The sequence below is a fragment of the Felis catus genome, chromosome B2, assembly GCF_018350175.1.
Source record: "Felis catus isolate Fca126 chromosome B2, F.catus_Fca126_mat1.0, whole genome shotgun sequence".
NCBI classification, from domain to species: domain Eukaryota; kingdom Metazoa; phylum Chordata; class Mammalia; order Carnivora; family Felidae; genus Felis; species Felis catus.
Window position 1 is genome coordinate 15,623,788 of NC_058372.1, and position 14,580 is coordinate 15,638,367.

The 14,580-nt window shown below is 49.8% G+C and overlaps 1 protein-coding gene across 10 annotated transcripts in view; it reads right to left on the bottom strand.

Annotated features, from left to right (window-relative positions):
• PHACTR1 (phosphatase and actin regulator 1) overlaps positions 1-14,580 on the bottom strand; it is a 572,878-nt gene that overhangs the window by 102,593 nt on the left and 455,705 nt on the right. For all 10 annotated transcript variants that reach the window (XM_019830233.3, XM_019830231.3, XM_011282184.4 and 7 more), the window contains one exon: positions 10,303-10,383. In XM_019830233.3, the coding sequence (XP_019685792.1) occupies positions 10,303-10,383 (81 nt within the window). The remainder of the gene's footprint in view (positions 1-10,302; positions 10,384-14,580) is intronic.

The following is a 14,580-nucleotide window of genomic DNA, read 5'->3' on the forward strand; positions in this document are numbered from 1 at the left end:
AAATTTTGTTTACTTATTTTGAGAGACAGAAAGAGAGAGAGTGAATGAGTGAGTGAGTTGAGGAGGGGCAGAGAGGGAGAGAGAGAACCTAAAGCAGTTTCCATGCAGGCAGCATGGAGCTCGATATAAGCCACAAACTCAAGAACCATGATGTCATGACCTGCGCCGAAACCAAGAGTCGGACGCTTAACCAACCGAGGCGCCCCTTGCTTCACTCACTCTTTCCTCCGGACGCTGTGTCTCTACGTGATGCTGGAATTAGTGCAGCCATGTTGTTACCACAAAGCGTCACAGCCTGATGATGGCATCCCTTAGCCATGTTATTGAACTGCTGAATTAACCAGCCTCAGGGCTGTCCTGCTACTGGGCTTTGTAATGGGAGATTCATTCACTCACTCACTCATTCATGCAAAAAGTATTAAATAAGCACCAAGAAATGCCAAGCATTGCTCAAGGCATTAGGAATACCATAGAGGACAAAACACACAAAGACCATTGGTCTGATTTTGCATATTGTTTCACCCTCCTTAAGTTTTTGTTAACGGAAAACGGAAGCATTTTAACGTTCACCCTGTTGGTCTCGCATTGGCTTCACAGGTCATTTAAAAGCCTACAATTAAACAGCATAAAAATAATCAAAAGGACACTTCTTGGACCCTATGTTAGTTGGCGTGTCCGTATTCGACACTTCAGACCATTTTCCCCCAAACCACTGCCCCTTGTCTTGGCTTCCATACTGATACACATTTCTGGTTTATTTCCTATTTTCCTGTCCACTTCTCAGCCTTTGAGGGTCTTCCTTAACCCCAGGCCATTTTTGCTTTACTCCTAGATGATTTAATGTTGGGGGTTCCATGGGGTTTTCTATCAGGACCATTTATGTCCCCCTACTCCAACTTCTTCCAGAGCTATCGTCAACTCACATGACTTAACGACCATTTATTTATACGACTATTCCAAACCTGCATTTCCAACCCAGATCTCTCTCGTGAGCTTTCCAATCTGTATATTTAGTAGTCTATTTAGACGTTTGGGTATCTCACACCCAGTGTGGTCAAACCACGGCAATATTCTGTGTCTTAAGCTCACTGGGTCTTGGGTCCCCAGCTCGGCGAATGGTCCCTGTATCTGCTTGCAGATTCTGTCCAGCACAGAATCCTGAGTAGCTGCCACGGTTACCCCCTCTCCTTCACTCTCCGAAATCAGGACCCTCCTGACTCCATCTCCTCTAATTCTTCAGTCCATCCTCTCCCCCAGCCACTCCCATTTCTGCCCACCCCCGCAATCAGGTCACTGGATCCCGGCAACATTCGCTATCCGGCCACCCTGACTCATGTCTTGGGCTCCCTCCAAGTTCTGGTTCCCTATAGGCAGAGCGATGAGGCTGCAAATCCGATCATGCAGCAAACCCTTCCAAAGCCCCTCACTGCTCTCAGGACAAAGCACAAACAATGAATATCATTTTCCCGTCTGCACGATCTGCCCCGACGCCCCCTCATCTTACAGACGTGCTGGACACACACTCTGTCTCCCTCCCTTTGCCCCAGCTCGGTGTCTCCTCGGGGGCTAGTTCCTCCCCTTCTGACATCCCCCTTACCCATCCGGCTTCCCTAGGATAAATCCCATCACAGTTCAGGTTTCCTCTGCGATGCCCCTCCTTCCAAGATGCCCTCCCTAAGTCTCCAGGCGTGGGTGGGTGAGGCTTCCCTTGCCCCCAGACATCCTGTACTTGCCCTGACTGCTGAGTGCCTGAACCCTACTCCCAGGACTGTGGGTTCTGTCAGCCAGGGGAGTCTGGCTTGTCCCTCCTTAGTATTCCCGGTGCCCAGAATGGCACCTGCAATATAACAGGTAATCAACAAGCACACGAAGGAGGAGTACATGTACTGGGGATAGTTGCTCATGGCTGTAATAATAATTTCCGTAGTTTTCTGGCTTGGGACGGTGACTTTTTTTTTTTTTTTTTTTTTGAAAGAACCTTATTACTTAAGAGAATTTTGATCACAACTTCGGCGCATTCTCTTTATCGTTTAAACCACTTTCCAACTGCTAGGGCAAACTCCTCTGTCCTGGGCTTGGAGGTGCTAGGAGGGCAATTACATGTCGCTGATACTGAAGGAAAACCCTCCTTTGATGTCCACACCGCTACTCTGCACACAGCTTTCGGAAGATGCCACTTCCCCAAGAGGCACGGGGAGCATCTCAGGATGTGACACATTAACGGTGCCTGGCAGAGGCTGTGAAAAGCGGTTCCCACAAACTCCGACTTGGGAAGCATAGGCACCCGGGTTACCAGAGAAACACGGGACTGAAGAAGGGCTGAGCCTACTACAGTTTGGTCTCCTCTGATCCGCTGGAGAATTTTTATTTTTAAAATACGAGGACCTTTTTAATGTAAATATCAGGCTTTTCTCTCTCTCTCTCTCTCTCTCTCTCTCTCTCTCTTCTCTCTCCCTCTCCCTCTCTCCCTCTCTCCCTCTCTCCCTCTCTCCCTCTCTCTCTCCGGAATGCCAGACAAGGGAAAACGCAGCCTCTTGCATAAAAGAGTTGTCCATTTCAGGGAGCTTCTGTTTGTGCTTATAATGAAAAATAACACCTTCCACGATGTCACTCTCACTCAGTGAAGGAAGAGAGCACACTTTGGGGCACTCTATTATGTGCTGGGAAATGTTATCTCTAATTCCCAGCACACAGTGGGCAGCAGAGATGCTCCCAGTCTGTTCTGCTGACGTGCCCCCCGTTCTTCCTTCCTCTCCTTGGGGGGCCCTCTCCTTCCCGGGGTCTCGGCGGGATCCCCGTGGAGACTCCCAGGAGAGCTGCTGTGGTCTGAGCTACCTGCTTGCACATTCTGGTGTCCTGTTCCCCCTTAGGGTGTGGATGTGTGTCCCATGCAGGCGCGATGTATCATGGCACAGCAGAGAGGTGGTCTCCCTTCCCTGTCCTGCCCCCCTGACAACTGCCATATACATCCCACGCCCATCCTGTACGGAGAGGGTGACCCTGAGGGAGGACTGAGGTTTCCCGGGAAAATCCACTACAATCGCCACTATTAACCCTAACATTCTTTCATTTTAACTTTTTTTTTTAATTATTTATTTATTTATTTATTTATTTATTTTTCAACGTTTATTTATTTTTGGGACAGAGAGAGACAGAGCATGAACAGGGGAGGGGCAGAGAGAGAGGGAGACACAGAATCAGAAACAGGCTCCAGGCTCTGAGCCATCAGCCCCAGAGCCCGACGCGGGGCTCAAACTCACGGACCGTGAGATCGTGACCTGGCTGAAGTCGGACGCTCAACCGACTGCGCCACCCAGGCGCCCCTACTTTTTTTTTTTTTTTTTGAGAGAGAGAGAGAGAGAGAGAGAGAGAGAGAGAGAGAGAGAGAGAGAGCAAGCGCGGAGGAGGGACACAGAGAGAAGGAAACACAGAATCCAAAGCAGGCTCCAGTCTCTAAGCTGTCAGCACAGCGCCCGGCGCGGGGGCTCGAACTCCTAAACTGTGAGGTCATGACCTGAGCTGAAGGTGGATGCTTAACCGACTGAGCCACCCAGGTGTCCCGACCCTAACATTCTTTAAATCCCGCATTATGTTTCTTTGCAGAGATTATTTTCAATGGCGCTAACAGCACGACTTACTCAGATCGTCTGACTACCAACTGGCAACATGTTACAACAAAGTTTTTCGGTGTTCCTGTAAATTCCAAACGGAGGACACACTGTCTTAGCGGGGGTTTTAAGAGTGCACGCCCGGGGCGCCTGGGTGGCGCAGTCGGTTAAGCGTCCGACTTCAGCTCAGGTCACGATCTCATGGTCCGGGAGTTTGAGCCCCCGCGTCAGGCTCTGGGCTGATGGCTCAGAGCCTGGAGCCTGTTTCCGATTCTGTGTCTCCCTCTCTCTCTGCCCCTCCCCCGTTCATGCTCTGTCTCTCTCTGTCCCAAAAATAAATAAAAACATTGAAAAAAAAATTAAAAAAAAAAAAAAGTGCACGCCCACTGGCCGCGTACCCTTCCACAAGGTAATAAGTGGCCTCCACTGCTTCATCTTTATTTTGGAAAAGTTAACACTAGGGACACCAGGTGACCTCCTGAGATCCTTCCTAAGTCAGAGAAATATCATCACCATTTTACTAACGGCCAAACCGTTCACTGTTGTCAGGATATGTTTCTCCTTAACACTTAAAAGCCACTATATGCCGGGGCACCTGGGTGGCTCAGTCAGTTAAGTGTCCGACTTTGGCTCAGGTCATGATCTCACCACATTTTGGGAGTTCGAGCCCCACGCCTGGCTCTGTGCTGACAGCTCAGAGCCTGGAGCCTGTTTCAGATCCTGTGTCTCCCTCTCTCTCTCTGCCCCTTCCCCATTTGCGTTCTCTCTCTCTTACTCTCAAAAATAAATCAACGTTAAAAGTTTTTTTTTAAAAAGCCACTATATGAAAGTGGAGTATTTAGCACCCATCTACATAAATATACATAATCTGTTATTGCCTATTTAAATAACTGGCCATAAAGTTTCATGGACCATAAAGCTGAATAAACAAGGGGGATCAGAGAACTGGGAAGTTCACCAGCAACAGCGAATAAAACAAATGCTGTGAACCTGGAGAGCCAGCTCCCGGTTGGCACATACTGTTCTCCCAACACACGTTTACTGAGCATCAGCTACGTGCCAGGCGCTGTTGGAGGCTCTCGGGCTCCATCCATGAACAAACCAGACAAGACCCGATACCCCGCCTGGTGGAACTTCCATTTTCAGTGAGAAGAGACAGATGGCAAAAAGGGTAACACGATAAATAACTTACTTCTAGCGCCCGTTTGAAGGTGGTAAGAGACAGAAACTAACAAAAGACAGAAAACAGCAGAGCAGGGGCAGGAAACGCAAGACCTAGGGAAGGAGGTGGCCATGTAAAATCTGGTTGGTGCAGGGTGAGCTTCGAGGAGAAGGTGACATCTAAGCAAAGACCTGAAAAGAGGGGAGCTATGTGGATGGCCATCTGGGGGAAGAGGGCTCCAGGAAAGGGAGTGGCTCATGTCAACCTCGAGGGCTAGAAAGCGAGCCTAGAGATGTGTCACCGAGAGGTAGTTATGAGGTGGTACGGCCAGGGAGTTGAAGCAAACTTAGGGGCTGGAGGGCAAATCACAGAGGGCTTTGCACGCTGTCGCAGGGATTTGGAATATCTCCTAGGGAAATGGGGAGCCACTGCAGACTCTGAGCAGGGGACGATGTGCTCTGATTTACAGAAAACCAAGAGAGGCAAATGCCCTACAGAGGCTTTAAAAGTAACATACTGAGTCCATTTACAATTTTGTGGAAGTAGGGCAGGAGGGCCAACGTGGGTTTCAGCCACAGAGCACTTAATTTCTCTGGGTCAGTATCACCTCCTCCAGAAGTCCTCCATGACTGCACTTGTCTAAATCATGGCTCTACTTATGACTTTATCTTTTTACCCTGCTGTTTTGTTTTTCTTCATACAGCTTACAACTGCTTGACGATATACCCTATGCGTATTTAATTACTTCCTATTTCTTTTTGTAGAACATAAACTCTGAGAAGGTTAGGAGTTTCCTCTTTTGGTGATCGCTGTAGCTCAAGCTCTGGGAGACCACGTGGCACAGAGGGGGCCCTGAGTGCCAATTTGTTGAATAAACCAAGGAGTGTTCCAGGGAGTCTAAGAGAACCCTTAGTTTCTGATTCAAACAGACAGGCTGCAAGGCTGGTAAACAGAGTTAAAAAATGGGCTACCACGGGCCCCTGGGTGGCTCAGTCGGTTAAGCATCCCACCTCGGCTCAGGTCATGATCCCACAGTTTGTGAGTTCGAGCCTTGCGTCGGGCTCTGTGCTGACAGCTCGGAGCCTGGAGCCTGTTTTGGATTCCGTGTCCCTCTCTCTGCCCCTCCCATGCTCACGCGCGCTCTCTCTCTCTCCCGAGAATAAATAAACATTTTAAAAAATGAGCTATCAAACTGTAGATTACTTTCCACCGTGACTGGAATGGTAATCGCTCCTCTAATTGCTTACCTTGTGTTCCCCCTCAACCTGCTGCATCCATATTGTGGAAATTTTGGAAAATGGGAGGAAAAGAATGTATGATTTCACATCCCTACCACACCATGGTTAACAACTAAAAATTATCTTTTTATGTAGTTTTCCAAGTGTCCTGCCTTCTCACGTGGCCTCCATATACCCAGAGCATAAACCATTTTCTCTGATTTTAAACTTTTAGGTCGGGGGCGCCTGGGTGGTTCAGTTGGTTGAGCGCCGGACTTTGGCTGAGGTCATGACCTCACGGTTCGTGAGTCCCAGCCCCATGTCGGGTTTGCTGTTGTCACCACAGAGCCCGCTTCAGACACTCTGCCCTTCCCCTACTTGCAGTCTTCCAAAAATAAATAAAAAACACTAAAAACAAACAAACAAACAAACAAAAAAAACAATCAAACAAAAACAACCAAACAACTTTCTACGTAGGGACACCTGGGGGGCTTAGCTGGTTAAGTATCTGGCTCTTGGTTTGGGCTCAGGTCACGATCTCACGGTTTGTGAGTTCGAGCCCCGCGTCGGGCTCTGTGCTGACAGCCCAGAGCCTGGATCCTGCTTCGGATTCTGGGTCTCCCTCTCTCTCTGCCCCTCCCCCTGCTCACACTCTGTCTCTCTCTCTCTCTCTCAAAAATAAATAAAGATTAAAAAAAAAATTAAATGAAGGATTCCTGACCTCACTCCTGTAGGCATTTGAGATACTTTTCCTTCTTCCACCTCAGCTCTCGTTTTGCCGGATTTGACTTTTTATGCACCAGTTTGGGATTTTTAACCCGCTAAGCAAAATGCAAAGGATTCTGAGAACCGTCAAGGGTAATAAAACCTCATCGATTCTGAGTCTGCCCTGCCCGCGTCTTGATAAATCGCACGTCCCCACGGGTTACCTTTACACTTTCTATGGACAAGTGGGGTATTATTAAGCAGAAATCAATAGCATAAAGAAGGTGGAAGAGGAAAGCGACCTAACTAAGGACAAACGGCTCTCCGTTATCAGCAGGCTCACGCGGACAGAGCGTAGCCGCGGTGTGGACAGAGGCCGGCCCTCGTGGGCTCTGCGCGGCCGGATGGGCCGACACGGTCATTTACAAACCAACAGGCCGCTGTCGGGGCCCGTGCCTCCCCAGAGGACCCCATCGCGCTGCCAGGTGGCCCTCGAGTGCCGTGAGCTAACACAGGAGGCAGCACGAGGCGTCACCAGCCAGGCAACATGGAATGCTTGCTCCAAGTCCAGGAAATGCCTCTTGGAAACGCACGACTTGGAAAACGAGTAAAGTCCCTTTGCCACTTGCTGTTCCCTCGGGTCGCGGCGATAGAGGCTTATGCGTTCTACCCACCGGGCTCCCAGCTACCGCAAGGTGAGTGATGTCCTAGAGAGGGGAGGAGAAAAGGAAGCCCTAAGCGGAGGCGTGAGAGCGGGGCCGGGCGGTCTCGTGTCAGTGCCCCCACACCGTAGGAGGGGTTGGCGGACCCCGCACCTCTAGGTAAGAGGGGGCAGGGATGTTCCTTCCTAACCCTTGCGCCTGCCGACTGAGGGTGCGGCATGTAAAGGGTCTCAGAACCTATAAAGGATGATGGCGACCCCTCATGATGGTACGCTAACACTTCTTGAGCATTTATGGGATGATGGCTTATTCTACAGGTTGTTGTGGACTGGACTGGATCCCCTCCCCCACCTCCGAAATTCATGCCAAAGCCCAAGCGGTCAATGTGACTGTATCTGGAGAAAGGGCCTTTAAGGAGATAATGAAGGCTAAATGAGGTCCCAAGGGTGGGGCCCTAATCCAACAGGGCTGGCGTCCTTCTGTGAAGAGGAAGGGACACCAGGAGCGTGTGAGCAAGAGGAAGGGCCATGTGCGAAGGCAGTCATCCGCAAGCCAAGCAGAGAGACCACTCCAGAAATCAATCCTGCTGACGTCACGATCTCAGACTTCCAGTCTCCAGGTCCGTGAGAAAGCACGTCTCTGTTGGGTAAGCCACTCAGTCTGGGGCGCTCTGTCACGGCAGCCCTTGCAAACCAACGTCCGGGTGCCACCTTCCGTAATCCTCGCTGCCACAACATCATCCCCACGGTCTTCGTCCAATTCAGACAGAAGCCCAGAGAAGGTAAGCAACGCGACTGAAGTCGCACAGCTAGTCAGGAGTGGAACTGGAGTGGGACCAGCCATCTGACGACAGGGCCCACGTCCCTCACAGCTGACATGACACGAGGTAACAAGATTAACATCCGCGGTGACACAAATGCATGCTTCCCATCAGAAAAAACCCGGAGCAGATACAAGCTTCTGCGTGTTCTGTGTGCAACCGGATTTCTAGTTTTAGTCCCTCTCCTCTTCTCCTCTTCCCTTCATCCAAACGATAAATGCGTTTGCGAGCCTTGTCTCTCTCAAGCAGTATCGGAGGCTGGGGGGCCTGGCGGTAAGCCTCTGAGGTCCGTGTTCTCCTGGAGCATCCACGCTAGCAAGGAAAGGCAGCCAACAACTCAACAGAGGAGCACAGACAGTGACAATGCACAGGCCAACGAGTGGGGAAGCTGTGCCGACAAGCGGAGGCTGAACCGGTCCTTTCCTCCAAGCAGTTACTGAGCGCACACAACGAAGCAAACGGGAAAACCATCTGAGGCCCCTAACCCTAACCCTAACCCTCAACCACCATTTCTGTCTCTAGAAAACGAGGCTTTGGCTGCAACGACCCATGGCGTCTTTGGTTACATCGGAAGTTTCTTGGGCAATGCTTACCCTAACCCAGTTATCGGGTGTGATGGGAACAATAAGCAGTTAAATATATTCTGTTGAGTATTCCTGAAGGTTAACAGGAAGAGAGAGAAGGGCTGCGGGAAGGTAGGAGGGAGGGGAAGGGGTCATTTGACCGGATCTGAGCAGGCATTAAAAAAATTTTCTTTCGTTCTTTATTTATTCTTGAGAGAGAGAGAGCTTTCGCATTTGCCAAAGCGGGAGAGGGGCAGAGAGAGAGGGAGACACAGAATCCGAAGCAGGCTCCAGGCTCTGAGCTGTCAGCACAGAGCCCGATGTGGGGCTCGAACTTATGAACCGAGAGATCAAGACCTGAGCCGAAGTCGGATGCTTAACCGACTGAGCCACCCAGGCGCCCCAGAATCCCTCTTTAGAGGAGAATATGTGCGTTAATAATCTGGCCCACTACCTAACACCAGCTTCAAACAGTGATAAGACTTGAAACAATTACTGGTGATTCCTGTATCAAGACTGGAAGATGACAGTTTGTCATTTCACCAAGAGTCTTAACAGGGAGAGTGGAAGGGAAAGAGGCAAAGGAAGGAGAGGACAGGAGGGGAGGGGAGGGGAGAGAGAGTAGGCGGGGGGAGGGAGAAGGAGAGAAACCTAATTAAAAACAGCAAAGCTCTTTGGGGAGCCTGGGTGGCTCAGTCGGTGAAGCATCCAACTTCAGCTCAGGTCACGATCTCATGGCCTGTGAGTTCGAGCCCTGCGTCGGGCTCTGTGCTGACAGCTTGGAGCCCGGAGCCTGCTTCGGAGTCTGTGTCTCCCTCTCTCTCTGCCCCTCCCCCACATGCATTCTGTGTCTCTCTTTCTCTCAAAAATAAACATTAACAAATTAAAAAAAAAAGCAAAGCTGTTAAAAAATAAAAATAAAGAATACTTAATATAAAACCACTGCATACATTTCTATTTAAAGACAGTCATTCAACAAGCAAAAGACACACAGTATTTATTCACTGGCAAACACCTGTGGATACATTCACAGAGCATCTGTATTACTGTCAATATTATCATTTGAAATATCTTAGGTGTACGGCCGTATTTTCTAATTTTTGCCACTTTGACTTCTTTTATTGTGGCCAGACAGTCAGTAAAAAAAAAAAAAAATCTGTTAAGGAAATTCTAGATGCCTGTAGGTTTTTAACATTTGTCTTGGGAACCCCTAGTGTCCGGAAGGGCCTCCGCAATTAACTTCACCCCAGCTGTGTGTATTCGAACACCCACAGGCTCCCAACCAGTGACCCGCATCATTCCTGCAGCCACATCATTTTTTCACAGCATCCCGTGGTTTAGTTCCAATGGTGAGAAAAAGGGAGCTTGATTTCTCTCTGCTGATATAATACTGAGAGCTTTGGAGCGGTCTACAAAATGCTCTTTTCTCTCCAGAACTGTCGGGGGTGTGAGAGGTTCAAATCCTGATAAAGTGACGCAGAAAACGGAACCCAACTCCGAGAAACACGCACACAGATTCCACACGTGGCTTTCTGGGTCCTGTGGAGGGGACCAGTCCCCCTTACCTTTATCATAGATTTCCTTCAGAACCCCTCGTTTTATCAGCTCCTCTCTGCTTTGCCTCATTGATATTTTCCTTTCCAGGGCTACAAGCAAAAACACAGAGAAGCAAGTGTGGGTCAGTAACAAAGACTTTTTCAGAGGAATCAAATGTTAATATGTATTAAAAAGTAACATCCGGCCCTGAGACAGGCTCTGGGCTGATGGCTCGGAGCCTGGAGCCTGTTTCCGATTCTGTGTCTCCCTCTCTCTCTCTGCCCCTCCCCCATTCATGCTCTGTCTCTCTCTGTCCCAAAAATAAATAAACATTGAAAAAAAAATTAAAAAAAAAAAAAGGGGGCGCCTGGGTGGCGCAGTCGGTTAAGCGTCCGACTTCAGCCAGGTCACGATCTCGCGGTCCGTGAGTTCGAGCCCTGCCTCGGGCTCTGGGCTGATGGCTCGGAGCCTGGAGCCTGTTTCGGATTCTGTGTCTCCCTCTCTCTCTGCCCCTCCCCCATTCATGCTCTGTCTCTCTCTGTCCCAAAAATAAATAAACGTTGAAAAAAAAAATTAAAAAAAAAAAAAGTAACATCCGGAGAAGCTTCTGTAAGTTACTGTTTTATTAATGTCAGTTACTGAGACCTGTTAACATTTTTTGACAGGAGAACAAGCATTTCACTCCGATTATTTCGTTCAATCTTCAAAGCAAGCTTCAAACTACTTAAGGGGTAGGCACTTGTATTTCATTTTATTCCGCCCCACTTTACGGCATTGTGATCTGTAGCAGAGAGAAATTCAACAACTCGTCAGAGCCGCAAGACTACTGAGAAGAAGAGCCAGGATTCAAAGCCAGGAATGCTACCTCCAAGGTCGGCTCAACTTGTGTGTCACAGCGTATCTCCCTGACTCGGGATGTTCCTCGTAGGTGGGATTGCTTTTCCATCCATCCATCCATCCATCCATCCATCCATCCTTCCTTCCTTCCTTCCTTCCTTTCCTTCCTTCCTTTCCATCCTTCCTTCCCTTCCTTCCTTTCTTTCCTTTCTCTTTCCTTCCTTCTTCCTTCCTTCTTTTTTTTTTTTAAATTATGTAGATTATATAGATGTCACTGAGGATTTTTTCTTTTCCTTCCCAGCTACTTAAAAAAAAAAAGTTTGAAAATATCTCCTGCAAACTCTCTGGGTTGAAATGGAGGCAGGTGGTAGGGGGACTCCACCCCCACCCCCACGGTACAGATGCCCATCACTCTCCTCTCTTAGGCTCCAAACCCAAGCAGGCAAGCGACCCGTGAGCTGCCCAGCTATGCAATGCACGTCTACCGTGACTCAGCTGCTCATCTGAGCCAAACACTCAGGTAGGTGGGGCTGGAGGAGCGAAGAGGGAGCGTTTCTCTCAGATCAGTAGGCATGACAGAGGGCAATTCGAGTGAAAACACAGCCCAGGAGTGGAAGAGTGAGTGGCCGCCCAAAGGGCAGGCTTGTGGCTCAAGGCCAGGCTGGGCAGGTCAGGAGAGCCCACGGAAGCGAGCGAGAGAGCCCCCCCCCCCCCAGCAGCTGGCATCCCTGTTTCTGGGTGAACAGTGGGTAAAGGAGATGAGACGTTATTTTGTTTGCTTTTGTCACCTTGAGATTCTCCACATCCTTTGGACACACAGTTATGGGGGGCAGTTATAAAATAAGGAAACTTGTATGCAAATTTAGATACAGATTAATTACACAGAGTTCAGTAGAATTGAGTCCAAAGAATATGAGTAAACGCTAGAAAGCAAGCAAGGAAACAGGGACTGTGATGCTTTCACCTACGAGCTGTGTGACCTTGGTCAAGTCACTTTGCCTCTCTGAGAAAAGACTGACACCTCAGCCCCAGCTTCTCCGATTTAATAGGTCCAGGGTAGGACCTGAAGACCTATATTGGAATAAAAAGCTCACTGGGTTATTCGGTCATATCAAGGTTGAAAATCCCTTTTTTATAGACTTGGGGACTTACTATTTTTAAAATATTCTAACGTTCTCTTCATGTCTAGTGAATTCAGGGATATGAGACAAGAGAAAAAACACCAGGTTAGACTGCACTCGCGTATAGCTTACTGAGAACAGGTTAATGATAACATGGAAACGTAGAAATATACACCCCCCGAAGTGAGGGCAGGAGGGCTGTTATGAAGGTCACGCCACACAGGTGGGTGAAGGAGTCACCGGAGGAGGGCTTGTTTTGGGGGCTGGAGTTTTAGGACTCATATCGGACCGCATGATGAGGTGGCAGGAGGGTAGAGAGACGTCCTCTGTGCCCAAGAGGAACCTCCAGAGAAGGGAGAGACAACTGCGGGCGGCTAGGTTAGGAAGTTCTGCCTGCTTTTAAGCCAAGATTTGCTAGTGGTGCATTGGGAAAAGACTGGATAGGCCACGGGAAGCAGGGTTTTTAAGCACGGACTTTGTGAAAAGATCCTCTGGGTGACATGAAGCCGTGCGGGAGGCATGCAGAAAGGGGTGCTTGGCCCGTCCTATACTGAGCCACAAGTTGAACAGATTTCTTTGAAACAAAATGAGGCTTCCTGGGGGGCTTTTCCCAGCGGAAGGACCTGACGCCCAGCATTAAAGGAAGTATCTGGGGGCGCCTGGGTGGCGCAGTCGGTTAAGCGTCCGACTTCAGCCAGGTCACGATCTCGCGGTCCGTGAGTTCGAGCCCGGCGTCAGGCTCTGGGCTGATGGCTCGGAGCCTGGAGCCTGTTTCCGATTCTGTGTCTCCCTTTCTCTCTGCCCCTCCCCCGTTCATGCTCTGTCTCTCTCTGTCCCAAAAATAAATAAAAATGTTGAAAAAAAAATTTTAAAAAAAATAAAAAAGGAAGTATCTGCAGCAAGGTGGGCAAAGACATGGGCTTGGCCAACTGCGGTGGCACTTTCCGTAGAATGTGGGTGCTCCCAGGCCAACCACGCGGACCTCGGCTGTCACGCGTGCTCATTCAAGGACGACAGACCCCTGCCCGTGGCGAAAGGCGCTCTGCCAGGGGCTGGAGACGATGGTGACCGAAGGGACGGTCCTTCCTTCCACAGAGTTGGCAGACTAAGATGTGGTTCAGACGGTCATCAGATAGTATCACCTAATGTAGGGTTACAAATTGAGGGAAGTCCTGTTTATAGAAAGGGACACGTCCTGCCCGACGTGTAGTCGATAGCCTCCCTCATTGGGCCATGAGAAAAGGCTTTTCTGAGGAAGAGACCCACAGGCTGAATTTGAGAGGTGAACACATATTATCTTGGCAAAGGGCAGTCACGTAGGGGCTGAGGGGAACACTCCAGCCATACAGCAAGCTGGGCACTGCCCCCCCCCCCCCCATGGAGGAATCATGCCACCATTGGTGGAGAGAAAGCAACCCATGTTACTGCAGCCACCAGCACAGATAGAGGACTCGAGATGTAGACAGAGGGATGGGGGGGGCGGGGGTGCTGGGCCACGCAGGGCCTCACAGACCATGTTATTCTAAGGGCAACGGGAACAAACGGTCAGAGTTGGGTATCTGAAAGATCAATGCCCACGTCGATGTGGGAAGCAGGTTGGAGGGAGGCCAGTTCTAGGGGATCACCTCGTCTAGGCAGGAGATGACGGTCACTTGCACCAAAACGCTGGTGACGGAGAGGCAGGCAAAGGGTGCATCCAAGTCACGGGAAGGGGGCAGCATTGCCTCGGCATCACGTTGAGGATGGGAAGGAAAAAGAGGGGTCCGGGGCGACTGCTTGGTTCCTGACGTGCATAGCTGAATGGACGCTGCTGTTGATCGCTTGGGTGGGGGGGACACAGGATGAGAAGCAGGTTGGTAGGGAAGATGGCGATCCCAACGTTGGCCATGCCCAAGAGGTGATATCAAGGACACGCCGGGGAAACGTACCCGGATACTTTCTAAAACAAGGATGGAAGGTTAACTGAGACTGAGCTATACTGGCATGGACTATGGTGGACTCTTTTCAGTGCTGCTCACACTCTTCCACAGAGACGCTCCTAATGGCAAGGCAGCAATGCCAGGGGCTCCGAGGGCAGGACTGAAGCTGGCTGTCCCCCAAAGGTGCCATTTCTTGACTACACTGAGTCTGTCCTTAAGAACTAAGGTGGAGCTCACGGAACAGATCTGCTCGTATTTAAACAATACATCCCCCTCCCCTCCCAGCCAGTTTCCAAGTTTAATTGACATTCTGGCAAGAGATGGCTTATTCATCCTTTGGGTCTGTCCATTTCCCAGGACAGGACGCTGTGCCCACAGGGGATACCAAGATCATTTTGAGAAGGGCGGCGGGTCATGTTATTTAAGTTAA